Raw genomic sequence first — 14,827 nt, forward strand, 5'->3', positions numbered from 1 at the left:
TGATGAAGAAGATGATGATGAAGAAGATGATGATGATGATGAAGAAGATGATGATGAAGATGATGATGATGAAGATGATGATGAAGAAGATGATGATGATGATGATGATGAAGATGATGATGATGAAGATGATGAAGATGATGATGATGAAGATGATGATGAAGATGATGATGATGATGATGATGATGAAGATGATGATGATGAAGATGATGAAGATGAAGCCTATTTAAACCCTCTCTGCCCCGCTGCACGCAAACAGGTGAAGGTTGACGTGTTTCCGTGTGTGGACGCTGCTCACGCTGTGTGGCCCCCGGCACGTCGTCCTGCGGGGGGGGGGGGGGGGGGGTGCTATACAAGCGGCCCCGCACCGGGACTCCCGCCTAGTGCTCCTGACACACAGCCCCGCAGGCCGCCTGGCTGCCGGGCAGAAATGTCCCGGTCCACGGAGAACGGCCCGGAGGCGGAGGACGGAGACGAGGACGGAGATCTGGACGCCGAGGCGGACGCGTCCCGCCTGGAGAGGTTCATGAGAGACCGGAGGAGAGCCCAGTCCCTGCCCGCCTACCCGGCGGCGCTTCTGGACGGCGTCCCCGGGAGCGACGGGAGGAAGCGGGTGAAGTTCGCCGACTCCATGGGCCTGAACCTGGCCAGTGTGAAGCACTTCAGCTCGCTGGAGGAGCCGCAGGTCCCGAGCAAAGTTCTGTCCCGGTACAAGAGCTTCCCGCCGCGGCAGCAGGACCTACTGACCGACCTGTGCCAGAGCTTCCAGTCCAGCCCGGACCCGGAGCCTCTGTCCGCCTGCACGGAGCTGCGGGACGCGGAGCTGCGGGACGCGGAGCTGCGGGACGCGGAGCGCAGAGTCCGGCAGCTCCGCGTCTGCCTGGAGAGGGTCACCGTCACACGGTTCGACGTGCGGGGGCAGATCCGGGTCTTAACCCGCTGCGCCGACAAAGAGGTCGGGGTGAGGTACACCTTCAACGACTGGCTGTCCTACGTGGACGCGCCGGCGCTGAGCGTGGCCGCGGATGAGCGGGACTCAGCGGGGGAGCGGTTCGGCTTCACCGTGTTCACGCCGCCCTTCGTGGACCCCGGCTCGGCCGTGCACTTCGCCGTGTACTTGAAGAGTGAGGAGGGGGAGTTCTGGGACAACAACGGGGGGCAGAACTACAGCCTCAGGTGCCCCTGCACAGCCACCTGAGGGCGCGCTCTGATGTGCAGCTGCTGCACCTGGTGAATAAATACCTGCTTGTGTCTTTCTGTGGTGACTCTTCACACCGGGGACTGTATGTCACAGTTTGGTGTCAGGTGACAGATGTTGGCTACATCTCCTTTTCCTTTGACCTCTGACCCTTTCGCGCCTTCACTAAGTGTCATCACAAAGCGCACAGGTGTGTGGGACATTTTGAGTCTATGCTGCTGGGTGTTTCATGGACAGGTTACAGTAACAACATGTCTGTCTCACTGCTGCTCCATCTGCTGACAGGATGTGGATTTGTTACAAAATAAAAGCCTTGGGTTTGAAGCTTGGTGCAGTCATGTCTCTGGTGTCTGAGAGGTTGTGTCATGTTTCCTGAGAGCCAGGCTGCACCAGGTGAGCAGTAGGCCTTCAGGTAAAAGCTGGCCTCACCTGTGTTAGTGATACATCTCCTAAGCATTAGACATGTCAGCCTGTACCCTGCTGGCACTTTGCTGCTGACTGAGCGTCTTTCGTCACCCAGGTGTGCTGCAGGGCGGGAGAATGAAAAACAATAAATTTTTCTCACAAACGAATCAGGTCTTGAATTTTGTATTTCGACTAAAAACAACCGCAGGTGCTTTATAACGCTCCACTTACTACCTTTTCCTGCAGCTTTCAACTGCAACTCACAGTCTTCATCCGTGGACTCTGCTCAGATGTGGTCACATGATTAGACGTCAGAGATGGTCTCTGGGGTCAAAGGTCGCGCTCACTGACAGATGATGTCTGTTTCACTGAGGAAAACTTTTAGACGTGATTGAAACCTCCGGACTGGATGAAGAGAGAAAGTGGCCCTTGAGTAAAGACTTTTTTTTGTTTATGAACACAATATGAAAAGGGACCTGGGTGGGCGGGGTGGGGGTCGTGCTTACAGCTACACATACCATACACACTATACTGCAGTACTATACAATATTTACAATAGTACAGTGGAAAAAAACTGTCCAGTACTGCAGTTCTGCTTTAGTTTTATTGGCTCTAAGGCGATCTGTCTGTCTGTCTGTCTGTATCCGTCCATCCTCGTTACACCGGGGCCAAAGTTCAGACGTGGTCCTGTTTACACACCTGACCACTTCTGTTTGATTTGTCAACACTGAGCCTCAGAGGGATGCAGGAATATTCACCGTCCGTGGAGGCTGGGGAGACCTGCAACCTCCACAGAAAGACACACGATCACCACATGAAGAGACTCACAGCTCGTCGTCTGAAGATCGTCGCACAATTATTCTGTAACGATGAGAAAATTAAACACAACCTCCTCAACAAAGCACTGCGAGCAAACCACTGCCACCAGATTCAACTGTAAAATCAAGCAGCTTAGGAAACCAGGTTCTATCAGTTTGGCTGATGCCTCTAAATACAACAATACCCATGAGCCTTAGCCGCAGGTGGTGGAGAAGCCGGAGTTCAGAGAAGTGAATTCAAAGCAGCTGTTGTTTCTAATTCATTAAAAATGAGTCAGAATTTAAAGTGAAGCTGCAGATTGTAAAATCAGTTTCTTACTTCTGTCTTTATTGATTTATGCTATACAAATTTTATTATTATTATTGTTAAAGGCTGAAATGATTGGTCGATTAATTGCTTAGTCACCAGAGAAGTAATTGACTTATTAACTATTCTAATAATTGATTAATGATTTAAAATAATTCTTCAATGTGAGAATTTGCTGTTTTTCTTTAACTTCCTGGATAATAAACAGAAAACATCACACAGAGCTTCAGGAAACATTTTCATTTCAAAGACCAATGGATTAAGGCAGTGATCCTGAAAACGATCGGCAGAATAAAAATTTCTTGTTCATGTTTTGTTCTGATGATTCATCCAGTTGAGTTTGTGTCCGTGAAGAGAGAAAACTGAGCCTCGTGACGTCTCTGAGAGAATGAATGAACCTTTATTTCAGCTTCTCCGGATTCACAGGATAATTTCACTGTTTGGTTTGAAGCCAAGTTTCATTTCAGTCCAGAACCTGCAGATAATTTCGAGTCCTGGTTCAGAATCCAGGCTGAAGTCCTCTTTGTGGTTGCAGGACTTGAAGAGAACACGTGCATGACTCTGCAGAAACTCAGTGAAACAAACTGTGTGTGTCTGTCTGTGTGTGTGTGTGTGTTAGTCTGATGAAATGGCAACCATTGATTGAGCAATGTGATCTTTTACACTTGTGTTTGTGTGTCTTTGTGTGGAAGTGGGCCACTGTGCTCATCCTTAAACCAACAGAGGGTCTATTTATAGCAGCCGGTTGTACCTTGTGGGTCAGTCACCTGCTTCACCTTCACCCCCCCCACCGCACCTCTGAGCCTCCCTCTTCTGCTACATCCAGTCACGCTGTTTGTGTGTGTGTGCTGCATGGTCAGCACACACACACACACACACTCAAAAAAACCAAACAAACCCAACAGAAGTGCTGCAGCTCAGGCCTCGACACACCACAGTCATCTGGGTCTGGGTCTGGTGGATCTGCTCCAGTCTGGTTTATGGTCATCACTCAGGTCGACTTGTTCACGTTGATCTTGTCTGAGTTCAGTCACAGTTGATCTCCTTGTGTTGTCTCCAGTGTTTCCCACCATCTCCAAGCTCCACCATCTCATCTCCATCCATCACAGCCTGACATGCTGGCCTACAGCCAATCACTTTAAACTTCCACCTAATGTGTTCTAAACTAAAACCCTCGGCTATGATTCATATTTAGTTTCACATGTTTTCATAAAAACTGCTCTGAAGCTCCTCTACTCTGACTCCCCCATTGAGAAACCTGGATCAGGCCTTGGCCCCGCCCACCACCTGCTGGCTCCAGGTGTCCAGGTGAAAGAGCAGAGAGGATGAAGATGTTAGAGGAGGAAACATCAGAGACTCAGCCTCATGTTGGAGCCTCAGTCAGACCCAGACTCAGATGAGGAGTCTGAGACCAGAATCAGAGACTAGCAGATGGATCAGAACCGTTAGCATAGTTAGCATCTTTTATTTGTTCATGTTGTTTGTTAGCTTGTAACTGGCAGTGGCTGACACAGTGTTAGTGGTTGTGCTAATGCTAACTCTGGCTCTCTGTACTGACAAAGTTTCAGGTGTGTTTAGCCCCGCCCCCCGTCCCCACAAGTTGACAGGATTGGTTCCTGAGGTTCTATGACGTATGAATCCCTGACTGTCTGAATCTGCTTTTATGAGACTGTGATTGGTTCAAGGTGGAAACACTCAGTCATGGTGTCGACTGATTATTTCACTCATCATGTGTCTTTATTATATAAAACATCATGTGGACGATAACCGGGTTTTTTTCTCTCTCTCTCTCATGGAGTGTGAACCAAACATTGTCACAGCTTTGCATGTCTCTCTCTCTCTCTGTCTCTCTCTCTCAAACAGATACAGAACTCATGAATATGATCTACATTTGTCCTGTGAGACTGATGATCCCGATGATACTCTGACAGGAGCTGACATGACAGCGAGGACGATGGTTCTGTCACGTGTTCGTCTCCTCAGGTTGTGAGTGTGATGTCTGAACTCTGCTGTAGGAGAAGAAAAGACTCATTTGACAGAAGCCCTGAGGAGTAAACCCACTTTATTTGTGTTTGTGTCATCTTCTCCTCGTCCTCACCTCTCAGGTTATTACAACAACACGACGTCACGTACGATGGACTAATTGTGCGCTTTAATACAAAAATAATACTAGAAAAGAGAAAGTCAGGGATGCACTGATCGATCAGCTGATTGGCTGTTGACTCGTCTCCACAGTCTGATCATTTCCTCTTATTTACACTCCTGTGTCGTTCACACTGTGAAAACAGACTGTTGGTTTCTCTCATTATGAAACGTTTGCAGCAGCGAGTTGATGAAATTCATGTAAAACTAAGGCAGGTTGTTAAACGACGAGCTGGACTGAGAGAAACCTGGATCTGTGTGCGCAGGTGAACTGGACCACAGCACCACCTGGACTCTGGACTGGATCCACACAATGAGGTTGTGTTACTGAACCACTGTGATCAGGCCTTTAAAGGTTCTGTTCAGACTCTCGGGTCAGAGCCAGATCCTGGTCGTGGTCTAATACAGAAAGAGTCTGCACAGGTGAGCAGAGTGAGTCTCTGCACTGGGAGCTGTGGGAACCAGTGAGCAGCCAAACCATGTCCCTGCTACAAACAGGTGGTTTACAGGAGACAGAGGATCCTGATCAGATGGACTCAAGACAAGAAGAAACTAAATGATGCAAACGGAGAAGCTCTCCTCTTTTCTTATCAATCGCTTGATGAGTTCTTCTTCTTAAATCACAAAAATCAAACAGACAAATCAGACAAATAAAATAAGTTTTTGGTCAAAAAACATCAACAGCTCAGATAAATGATGAAATTTGAAGTGAAACTAACAAACTCCACAGCTTTCAGCTCCTGTGAGGATCTTAAACTACATCTTTGGGTTCTCATTTTTCAGAAGCAATGAATTAAATGACAGTGGAAACTGATCAATAATCTGATCAGTGCAGCCCTGAAAACATCAAAGTCTAAACACCAAACAAACTTCAGGTACTTCACAGCTTCACCCCTTTAGTCCTACATCTCCCACAATGCATTTCACACCTCCACCCAGTGACAGACATGTCAGATTAAAGCAGACAGGAAGGAGGTTGGCGGTCGGTGGTGATGTCAGTCTGATGGTGCCTCCCTGTTGTTTGCTGGGACAGTCTTCCTCCTCCTCCTCCTCTTCCTCTTCCTCCTCCTCCTCCTCCTGTTATTCCACCACGATCTTTTGGGTCTCGTACATCTTTCCTATCGAGACCTGCAGAGACGAGCAGATAAATAAACTGAGTCTCTGGATGTAGAAAGCTGCGTGGAGTCACAGTTTCCCTCCACAACACAGACTCAGGTTTAAGGTTTCTCAGCGCAGAAGGTCATGTGACCCGAGCGTCTCTATCACATGTTCCTGATGGAGACTCCATCATGGTCCGGCAGTGGCTTCTTCTGCCCCCTAGTGGTGCTCAAGTGTAAAGTCTGTCCTGAGGGTGGCACTAGAGGACAGAGGTGTGTGTGTGTGTGTGTGTGTGTGTGTGTGTGTCCAGAGAGCCTCGTCACTGTGTTATGTCAATATTAGTCAGCTCTGTTGTCAAATACAAGAGCCAATTATGGTCGAGTGTGATGTAGCTGTACTGTATGTACAAACTGTGTGTGTGTGTGTGTGTGTGTGTGTGTGGGCCACAGTCCACAATTGATTTTCTCTTTGTTCTGTACAGAAACATGACAGACTGATCTAGAGAACATGACCAAATATGACCCACACACACACACACACAGATGTTCTGAACATGGAGCTGCTGTGTCTCTGAACACACAGTTCTCGTGTCGTCTCAGTGATGTCACAGCTTCGTTACTCAACAACGTCCAAATATACTCACAGCTTGAAGAGTTTGATTGATTGACGATTGATTACAGTGACATCGTTGATCAGTTTGTTTGTGATCTGTTTTTGATCAGCTGGCTGCAGGGTCTTTTCCTGTTGTACCCCCTCCCTCTGGAAACCCCTCCCTCTGGCTGTCTCTACCCGTCTCTGCCCCCCCCCCCCCTTCACTCAGACTCTCTCTGGACCTCTCCCCCTCCTCCCAGATGTTCTGGACCTCGGTCCTCCAGGAGTCCAGCCCCCTCCTTGTGTCTCTGCCTCTGTGTGTGTGTCTCCTTGTCTCCTGGATGTGTTTGTGTTGTGTGTCCTCGGGACTGAGACGTGACGCTGTCGATCAATGTTACAGACGTCATTGTGTTGCAGTGTTGTTGTGTTGGTGCTGAGTTTGTGTGAAGTTGTGTTTCATGTGTGGTCGTATCACTGCAGCACCACCGGGGGGCGCAGTCTGCTCACTAATAACTCCCCCACCACACTACACATCAGCTCTCTGCCCCCTCCATCAGAGAAGACCCTCTCTGTGAGTGTCCCCACCACCCCCACCCCCACCCCCATGTGTGTGATGTCGTGATTGGCTGGAGTATGGCGTTGGAGGGAGACGGGCTGCTCTGTGCCAATCAGCTGTGAGGAGGCTCGGCCCTCATGTAAATTGTTGCGGCTGTGGCTCCTAACAAAGGGATGGCCTCTCTCTCTCTCTTATAGTCTACCTTGCTCTACCTCACTCCCTCTCTCTTATAGTCTACCTCTCTCTCTCTCTCTCTCTCTCTCTCTCTCTCATAGTCAACCCCGCTCGCTCTCTCTTATAGTCTATCTCGCTCACTCTCTCTCTCTCTCTCATAGTGTACCTCTCTCTCTCTCTCTCTCTCTCTCTCTCAGCAGTGGTGGAAAGTAACTGAGTACATTTACTCGAGTACCTGTCGGGTCCTTCTACTCTACATCTCATCACTGCACTGACCTGACAGCTTTAGTTCCTGGTGACGGTTCAGATGAACATTTAACAAACAAACCACACAAAATAATAAATAATAACCACATATAATAAATATAAAGGAGCCAGTCGTCACTTCTGAACACAGGACTCTGACTCTGCTGCTCGTCCTGGAGCCCAGGCTCCTTCCATCACTGCAGCGGTTTTACTTTCATAACTGAGACCATCAATTATTAACAGAAGAAGAGGAGCTCCAAATAGAAACCATTTAAAACTCAGTAATATTTCATTTTGATTGTCCAGTTAAAAACGTAACCTAATTATGACAGGAACAGCAGGTCAGCACCTAATGAGGGCAAAGCATGCTGGGATAGTAATGTGGCTGTTTGTTTTCTCTACCTCCTGTTTCTTCTGTTTATCAATCACTTTGTCTTTATTTGAATTTTACACTTTCACAGGTTTTAGACTTTGTTAAAAGTACGGTTCAGTTTTGTTCACCTGCCACTGGCTGATTACTTTATTTTCATTTATTTATTTTCATTTTATTGTTCTTTGTATTTCTTTGTTTTAATGAGTTACCTGGAGCTGAATCCTCCACAGAGTCTCCTCCTCTCCACAACAAACAGATCAGCTGATCAGAACCAGTAAAAACTCTGAATCAAACAGTTTCACTTTAAAAACCAGGGATTCTCCAACACAGTTCCACACAGGACGTCTGAGGGCTGAGCTGCTGCGACCGTTTCCTCCTCTGGTTTAACAAAAAGTGCATCTTAAAAATGTGACTGAAAACTGGATATAAAGTTAATTTTGGTGCAGACCACCTGCTGTGATCTGATGCTTTACAAATAAAAACTGACTTCATCTTTGAGTCTTTACTTTATGCTAAGCTAGGCTAACCTCGTCCTGACTCCAGCTCTGTGTTGGGCACAGACATGAGACTGATCTTCTGCTGGGACTTGATTTTATCCGGAGCCAACGCAGTTCAGTCCGGACTCAGGACAAACACATGCAGATACACTGTGAGAGCTGTCTCCTACATACAGACAGTGATCAGTGTCATAATGGAAATCTAAACTTAGCCTCCTTCACATCCATCCACCCAGCATCACACCCTCACACACAACCACAGACACACTCTCTCTTCTCTCCCAGCTGAGTCGTGACTGACTGACCTTCAGTCTTACTCCCACCAGGCAGGAGGTGTGAGATTAACTTAAGACTGCTGCACTCAGTCCAACTGATGACACACTGAACCGAGATCCTCCGCGTGTCAGCTCTGAAGTATTGGAGCTGTTCACCACGGCCTCTAAACCTGCAGGGTTTCCCCGAGTGTCTGTGGTGCACCATTATCATTACAGCCTCAAACACAACTACGGCTATGAAGCAAAGGCCCTGCAGCCAGCTGTCACTTCATCAGGTCCACTTCATGCAGCTTCATGCATGTAAAAGCCTCTGCAAACCGAGGTGGAGGAGTCACATGACACCTTGCTCCACCGAACCCTAACAAGCACATGTGGACTGTGGACCTGACCAACAAGGGAGCTGATTTATTGATCCAGCTCCAGGCAGGAGTCAGGGTCAAACCAGAGGAGGAAAAAAAGAGTAAAAATCACACAATGTGTAAGTTCTACTACATCCAGATCTACAGGAGCGACCAGGGGCACGTTCACCTCTGTGCAGCCTGGAAATCAGGATTCACACAGTCCTGTAATAAAACCTGATGGTCATGACATCAGATTCAGCTTCATGGTCCTTTTAGAGGCTACAGAGCCGTGTTGACTCAGGCTACGTCCTCATTAATACGTTCTGAAAACAACAACATAAAACAAGAGAGGCTCTGATCCTCTCCTCTGATTGGCTGACTGTTTCTGAGTGATCCAATAAAAATATAGCAGATTTCGGAGAAACCAAATCCTGCAAGGTTGGATGGTGGATCCAGGTGGGCGGGGCTTGGGGCGGGGCTGAGGGCAGTGACTGCTTTGTTGTGACGTCACAAAGTTCCAGAAGTCCTGTCGGCTGGTTTTAAGGCTCAGTTTCTGAATACAGGCTATGTGCATTTCTCTGTGGACTGAGGCTTTGATACTTTCACAGTATTAATATAGAACCTAGACCTGCTTTATAATCACACACACATGGACATCTACCTTCAGACTGGATGGAGCTTTAAAGACAATGGTTGGAAATTGAACATATAACCAGACTGGTAGTATTTGCATTAACATAAGCACAAGTAATTTGGTTGTTGTACCACATTCTTACTCTGAGGGTTGAGGCTAAAATAGTGGAAGTAGCTGCTTATGTTAGAGAAAACCCTGCACAATAGTGTGTAGCTGGAAAAGAAATGCTGTGCTGAACAGCAGGAGACAGTAAAAATCGAAGCTAAAGAGCTGTTGAAAGTGGGAGGAAAGAGACGAAGCGACGGAGGGAAACCTGGAGGTGGCCAGCAGAGCAGCTCAGACAAAGAAAATGAGGTTTTGTCCTGTGAGAGAGGGAAGAGAGGGGAGAGAAAGATGAAAAGACGGAGGGGCTCGGACGTCAGAGTGCTGTCAAACTGAAATTCATCTGGGCCTTTGAGCGTAGGAGAGAGAGAGAGAGGAGGATGGAGATGGAGAGCCAGGGAAGAAGGAGGATGAGAGGTGCTCAGGTAGATAATAAACTGAGCATAAGGAGCGCTCCACGCCATTACAGACTTTCCATTTGTCAGGAGATGAGAGCAGAGCAGCAGGCGGCACAAACACATTCAACTGTCTGACGACCGACTCCACGGCTAAATATCTAGTCCTGAAAGTCAGGCCGCAGGGGGAGGGAGGACACGCTGAAGAATGGGTTTACCCCACTTCATTCACCTCCTCATGTTGGCAGACTGTCATCATTCAAATTCTCTGGAATAATTATTCACTCATCTGTGCAGGTATTGGTCCAGTTCACTCCCTCATGAACAGTGACGTGACTGACAGTTGGACAGAACCACAAGTAAAACACGTTTCTTAGATGTTCTTTCCTTTAATGACTGTTCGACCCCACGGTCTTATATCTGCTCACAGAACCAATCTATTAGCAGGAGCAGCGTCCGAGTTGGACACGTGACGTGTTGCAGCCACGTCAGGTTGACATGTGGGTGAGAGGGAATCTGGTTCTTTGATAGGAAGAAACAAAACAAAGGTAAAAAAAACAAACAAAAAAAACATCCAATCACAGAGCTTCAAATTCTGCTCTGTGCATGAAATTAGCTACCGCGCTAACAGACACTTGGGGCCTGATGCATTAATGATGCGTACACACAGAAACCACGCACAGGCCATTTGTGTGGTGAGACTGTTCACGTCACCTCATCATTCACATCGTTCGATCCTGAGTACACATTCTCACAGCGAGAGAGACTCAGTGAGGTGAAAAACTACATACACAGGCTCCGAGTTTCTGTGTTTATATGCTCTCGTCTTTGATTCGTCACCGAGAACGAGCTCTAACACTGGACCTGGTGCTGAGGTGTGGGACAGTCCTTCATTTCACCTGGGACGTCCTACAAGTCAACAGGTACACAGCACTTACATCCTGACACAGAGAGAGAGAGAGAGAGAGAGAGAGAGAGAGAGAGAGAGAGAGAGAGAGAGAGAGAGAGAGAGAGAGACGGAGAGAGAGAGAGAGCGAGAGACGGAGAGAGAGAGAGAGAGAGAGAGAGACAGAGACGAGAGAGAGAGAGAGAGAAAGAGAGACAGAGAGAGAGAGAGAGAGAGACAGAGAGAGAGAGACAGAGAGAGAGAGAGAGACATACAGAGCTGTGACAATGTTTGGTTCACGCTCCATGTTTTTCAAATGTCAGACGAGATGAAGAAATAAAACCACTTAACCTGCTACACACACACACACACACACACACACACACACACACACACACACACACACACACACACACCAGGTAAGTGTTTCTGTGGAAACCGCACGGCCAGAAATAAAAGTGAGAAGATGAGAAGTGAGAAAAAAGACTTGAGAGTTCAGTTGTGTGTGAAACGATGATGTAAACTTCAGCAGCATCATCGGTGCAGGGGTGAGCCCCCACTGTCCCTGCTCACGTCTCTGTTTGCACACAGAGGGGGGGGTGAAACCAGGGGGGGGGAACCAGAGCGTTGTGCATCAAGGTGAAAGTGAAGAAATAAAAACTACACACCTTTCATCTCCCTTCATTTCCCTCCCTCAGCTCTTTCAGGTGGTTTATCAGCCGCCTGAAGACAAATCTAAAAAATATTTTCAGTTCACTCTGCTCATCTCGTCTCTTTTAAAACCTCCGTCTTCCAGTCTGGGGCCGTGACACATTAAGATGAAAGCACGCCGTCGCTGCCTGTACGATAAAGTGGGTCGTCCCCTCACCACAAGGTTGGCTCGTCTCGTCCACATGTCCAAGTGTCCTTGAGCAAAACACTGAACCAAGTTGCTCTCTTTCCTTATTTCCAACTAATTTACTACAAAGGTTCTGACAGAAGTGTAAATGTGACCAGATCACATTTTCTCATGGTTTCATGAGGAAAAGTTCTTGACTTATGTAACTGAAAAACCACAAATTACAAAGACTGAATGTGTTAGCAAAATGTTTGTGGACAACGTGTTTGTTTTCCATTGAACGTTGCAGCACAACATTCACTTATAGTGACTCCAGCACAGACATTATTACACTCTCACAGATCTTGGGTCAGCTTAGGAATGATGTCGCCACCACAACGTAACGGAGAAAACAGTTAGGTACCAAGTTTAGAGTATCTTTATTTTCCCCGACACACATAGCTCCAACACTTATGGACACTGACAGACAGTGTGGCAGAGTGAGTTCATTCAATAAGGTCAAAGTGCAAATGTGCAGTGAACAGTCTGTGAAAATAAGCGATCTACAGGAAAACTTGTCTCTTAAGGGAAGGAGCCTTTCAGACCTCCTGCCTGTTCTAAAGGTCTGGAAGCTGGACGCAGAACACTGGAACTGATGCCATAAAACTTCTATAAGAGAGAGACATCGTCTCAGAAGAGACATTAACTGTTGTCAAGCACAACACCAAGGAATTTGTCCCTGGCCACCAGCTCGTCGTCTTTGATGCTGGTTAGTACAGGACTAGGACGAGTCTCCAAAGCTGAGTCTCATGTCTTTAGTGTTAGACACATAAAGTAGTGTGTGAACGTCTCATGTTTCCACGTCTCTTATTAATGTCTTTATACGCAGAACACCTTTTATCTGCTGTACTACGTCACTGAGGGTCAGAGGGACTCAGCGTCTTGCTCGAGGACACTTCAGCAGGGTGCTGGAGAGTTTTGAAGGACGACGTCTCTGCGTCTCTCACATCCCGCTGCTTTGTCTCATGCTAATCTGGCCAATTACATCTCTCCATTCTCAGTCTTCCCCCTAACCCCCCACATTTCCCTCATTTGTCCCTCCCTGCCTGCCTTAATTTGTCCTCTGCTTGCCTGCTGTGTGTGTGTGTGTTGCACGGTGCAGAGCAGAGCCGTGCTGGTGGAGCATTTGAACGTCCCTGTGAAACGTCCTGTGTGTTTTCCAAAGTGCCAGAGTCTCCTCTGGCTTCAGCTCCTCATTAATTATTCATGCATATTCAGGAGCACTATGGGCCGTTTACAACACTTTCTCTGCGTCTTTCTTTTCCCTCCTCTGGGTATCTACTGTCATCCTCCTCTGTTTTTCATGCTTTCACAAAGGTAGGACTAGAAGAACAACAGCAGCCACTGATCGATTCTGCTGAAATTAAGTTCACTTCATAAGCTGATAACACAATCCAGACCTCATTCAAAAATCTTTGAATTCTCTCTTCTCTTTCCCTGTTTCTCTCTTTATCCTCCCTTAGTCTCTCTGTCTCTCTCTCTCCTGATTGTTTCAGCTCAGCTTCAAGAATCTTTATTGGCATCGCTGTCAAAAGTCGCTGCTGCCAAAGTGGTGTATCAGTCTGTAACAATGATATGAGAACAGCAGAGAATATTGATCTTTCCCTCTCTCAGTCTCCACTCGTCTGTTCCCTGGTCTCTCAGTTTAGTCAGTTTGAGTTCAGATCCGTGGCTGAATTAAAAAACTCTCCATGCTTATACATTACAGTCTGATATGGTGAGAATAAACTCTCTCGTGACACCATCACAACAGTAATTTAAACAAAAAATGGAAAAACTTCTTTTATCAAGGTGGAATAAAATATCATTTATTTTTTTAAGCCCGAGCCTCTCTTCTGATTGGCTGACTGTTTCTGAGTGATCCAAAATAAATAAATAAATAAATAAATAAATAAATATAGCAGATTTCAGGTAAACACTCCACCAAAATCCAGGTGGGCGGGGCTTGGGGCATGGCTGACTGCTTTGTTGTGACATCACAAAGTTCCAGAAGTCCTGAGGGCTGGTTTTAAGGCTCAGTTTCTGAATACAGGCTGTGTGCATTTCTCTGTGGACTGAGGCTTTGATACTTTCACAGTATTAATATAGAACCTAGACCTGCTTTATAATCACAAACACATGGACATCTACCTTTAGACTGGGTGGACCTTTAAAATCAGCTCCACTCTGACTGTACAACAGTAAAATGCTACATTCACGCATCAGAATTTAAAATCCATTAATATAATAGAGTTTAATGGGCCACTCCTCTGGATTATGAGCACTTTGACTTTTGATGCTTTCATTACATTTTGCCAATAACACCTTGTTTACTTCAGCTCAATCACGAAAGCAGGACTTCTGGAAGAATCTGAATAATCCCTCCACAACTGAGAGACACAACTGTGCATTGCTCAAAAAGTCCTCAGGACATAAAAGATGAGAGTCCAATCAGCTGACATGTTCAGCAGCAGCAGTCTGTGATGTAGTGCTGTGGGTGGTCAGAGGTTAAAACGTCCTGTTTACGCCACAGTCGGATTGAAACAAGACAAGCAGGAATTTGTTGATGCAGTTGTCCAAATGACTTCCTACTGCTTGGACTTTTAAATCAGAGTTTCCCATCACTGAGAACTGATCCTGTCTGAAAACCACCAGCCTGAGACAAGATGAGCCCTGACATGAGGGTCCACTTCAATCTGAAACCGACACTACAGCTGTTTTGCTGCTGGAAGACCTTTGAAGCCCCCAGTGCTGCAATAAGAACCTCCCTCTGCTCTCTCTTTGTGTGTGTGTGTGTGTGTGTGTGTGTGTGTGTGTGTGTGTGTGTGTGTGTGTGTGTGTGTGTGTGTGTGTGTGTGTGTGTGTGTACGGGACGTCTTCATTTACACATCCGTCTTACTGTTACTGTGAGTCTGTGTGTGTGTGACCTTGGC

The 14,827-nt window shown here is 46.8% G+C and overlaps 2 protein-coding genes across 2 annotated transcripts in view; one reads left to right on the plus strand and one right to left on the minus strand.

The window, feature by feature from the left end:
* The first annotated feature begins 325 nt into the window (after positions 1 to 325).
* On the plus strand, positions 326 to 1,770 carry ppp1r3g (protein phosphatase 1 regulatory subunit 3G). The gene has a single exon (XM_071484356.1). It carries the CDS (start codon positions 431 to 433, stop codon positions 1,196 to 1,198), a length of 768 nt encoding a protein of 255 aa, XP_071340457.1. The 5' UTR covers positions 326 to 430; the 3' UTR covers positions 1,199 to 1,770.
* A 3,001-nt stretch (positions 1,771 to 4,771) lies between these two features.
* lyrm4 (LYR motif containing 4) overlaps positions 4,772 to 14,827 on the minus strand; it is a 32,725-nt gene continuing 22,669 nt past the window's right edge. Inside the window, exon 3 of the mRNA XM_071484361.1 lies at positions 4,772 to 5,998. Within this exon, the coding sequence (XP_071340462.1) occupies positions 5,951 to 5,998 (48 nt within the window). The 3' untranslated portion in view covers positions 4,772 to 5,950. The remainder of the gene's footprint in view (positions 5,999 to 14,827) is intronic.

The sequence above is a fragment of the Trachinotus anak genome, unplaced genomic scaffold, assembly GCF_046630095.1.
Source record: "Trachinotus anak isolate AG129_WGS33_773 ecotype Australia unplaced genomic scaffold, CSIRO_AGI_Tana_v1 ptg000009l, whole genome shotgun sequence".
Taxonomy (NCBI): domain Eukaryota; kingdom Metazoa; phylum Chordata; class Actinopteri; order Carangiformes; family Carangidae; genus Trachinotus; species Trachinotus anak.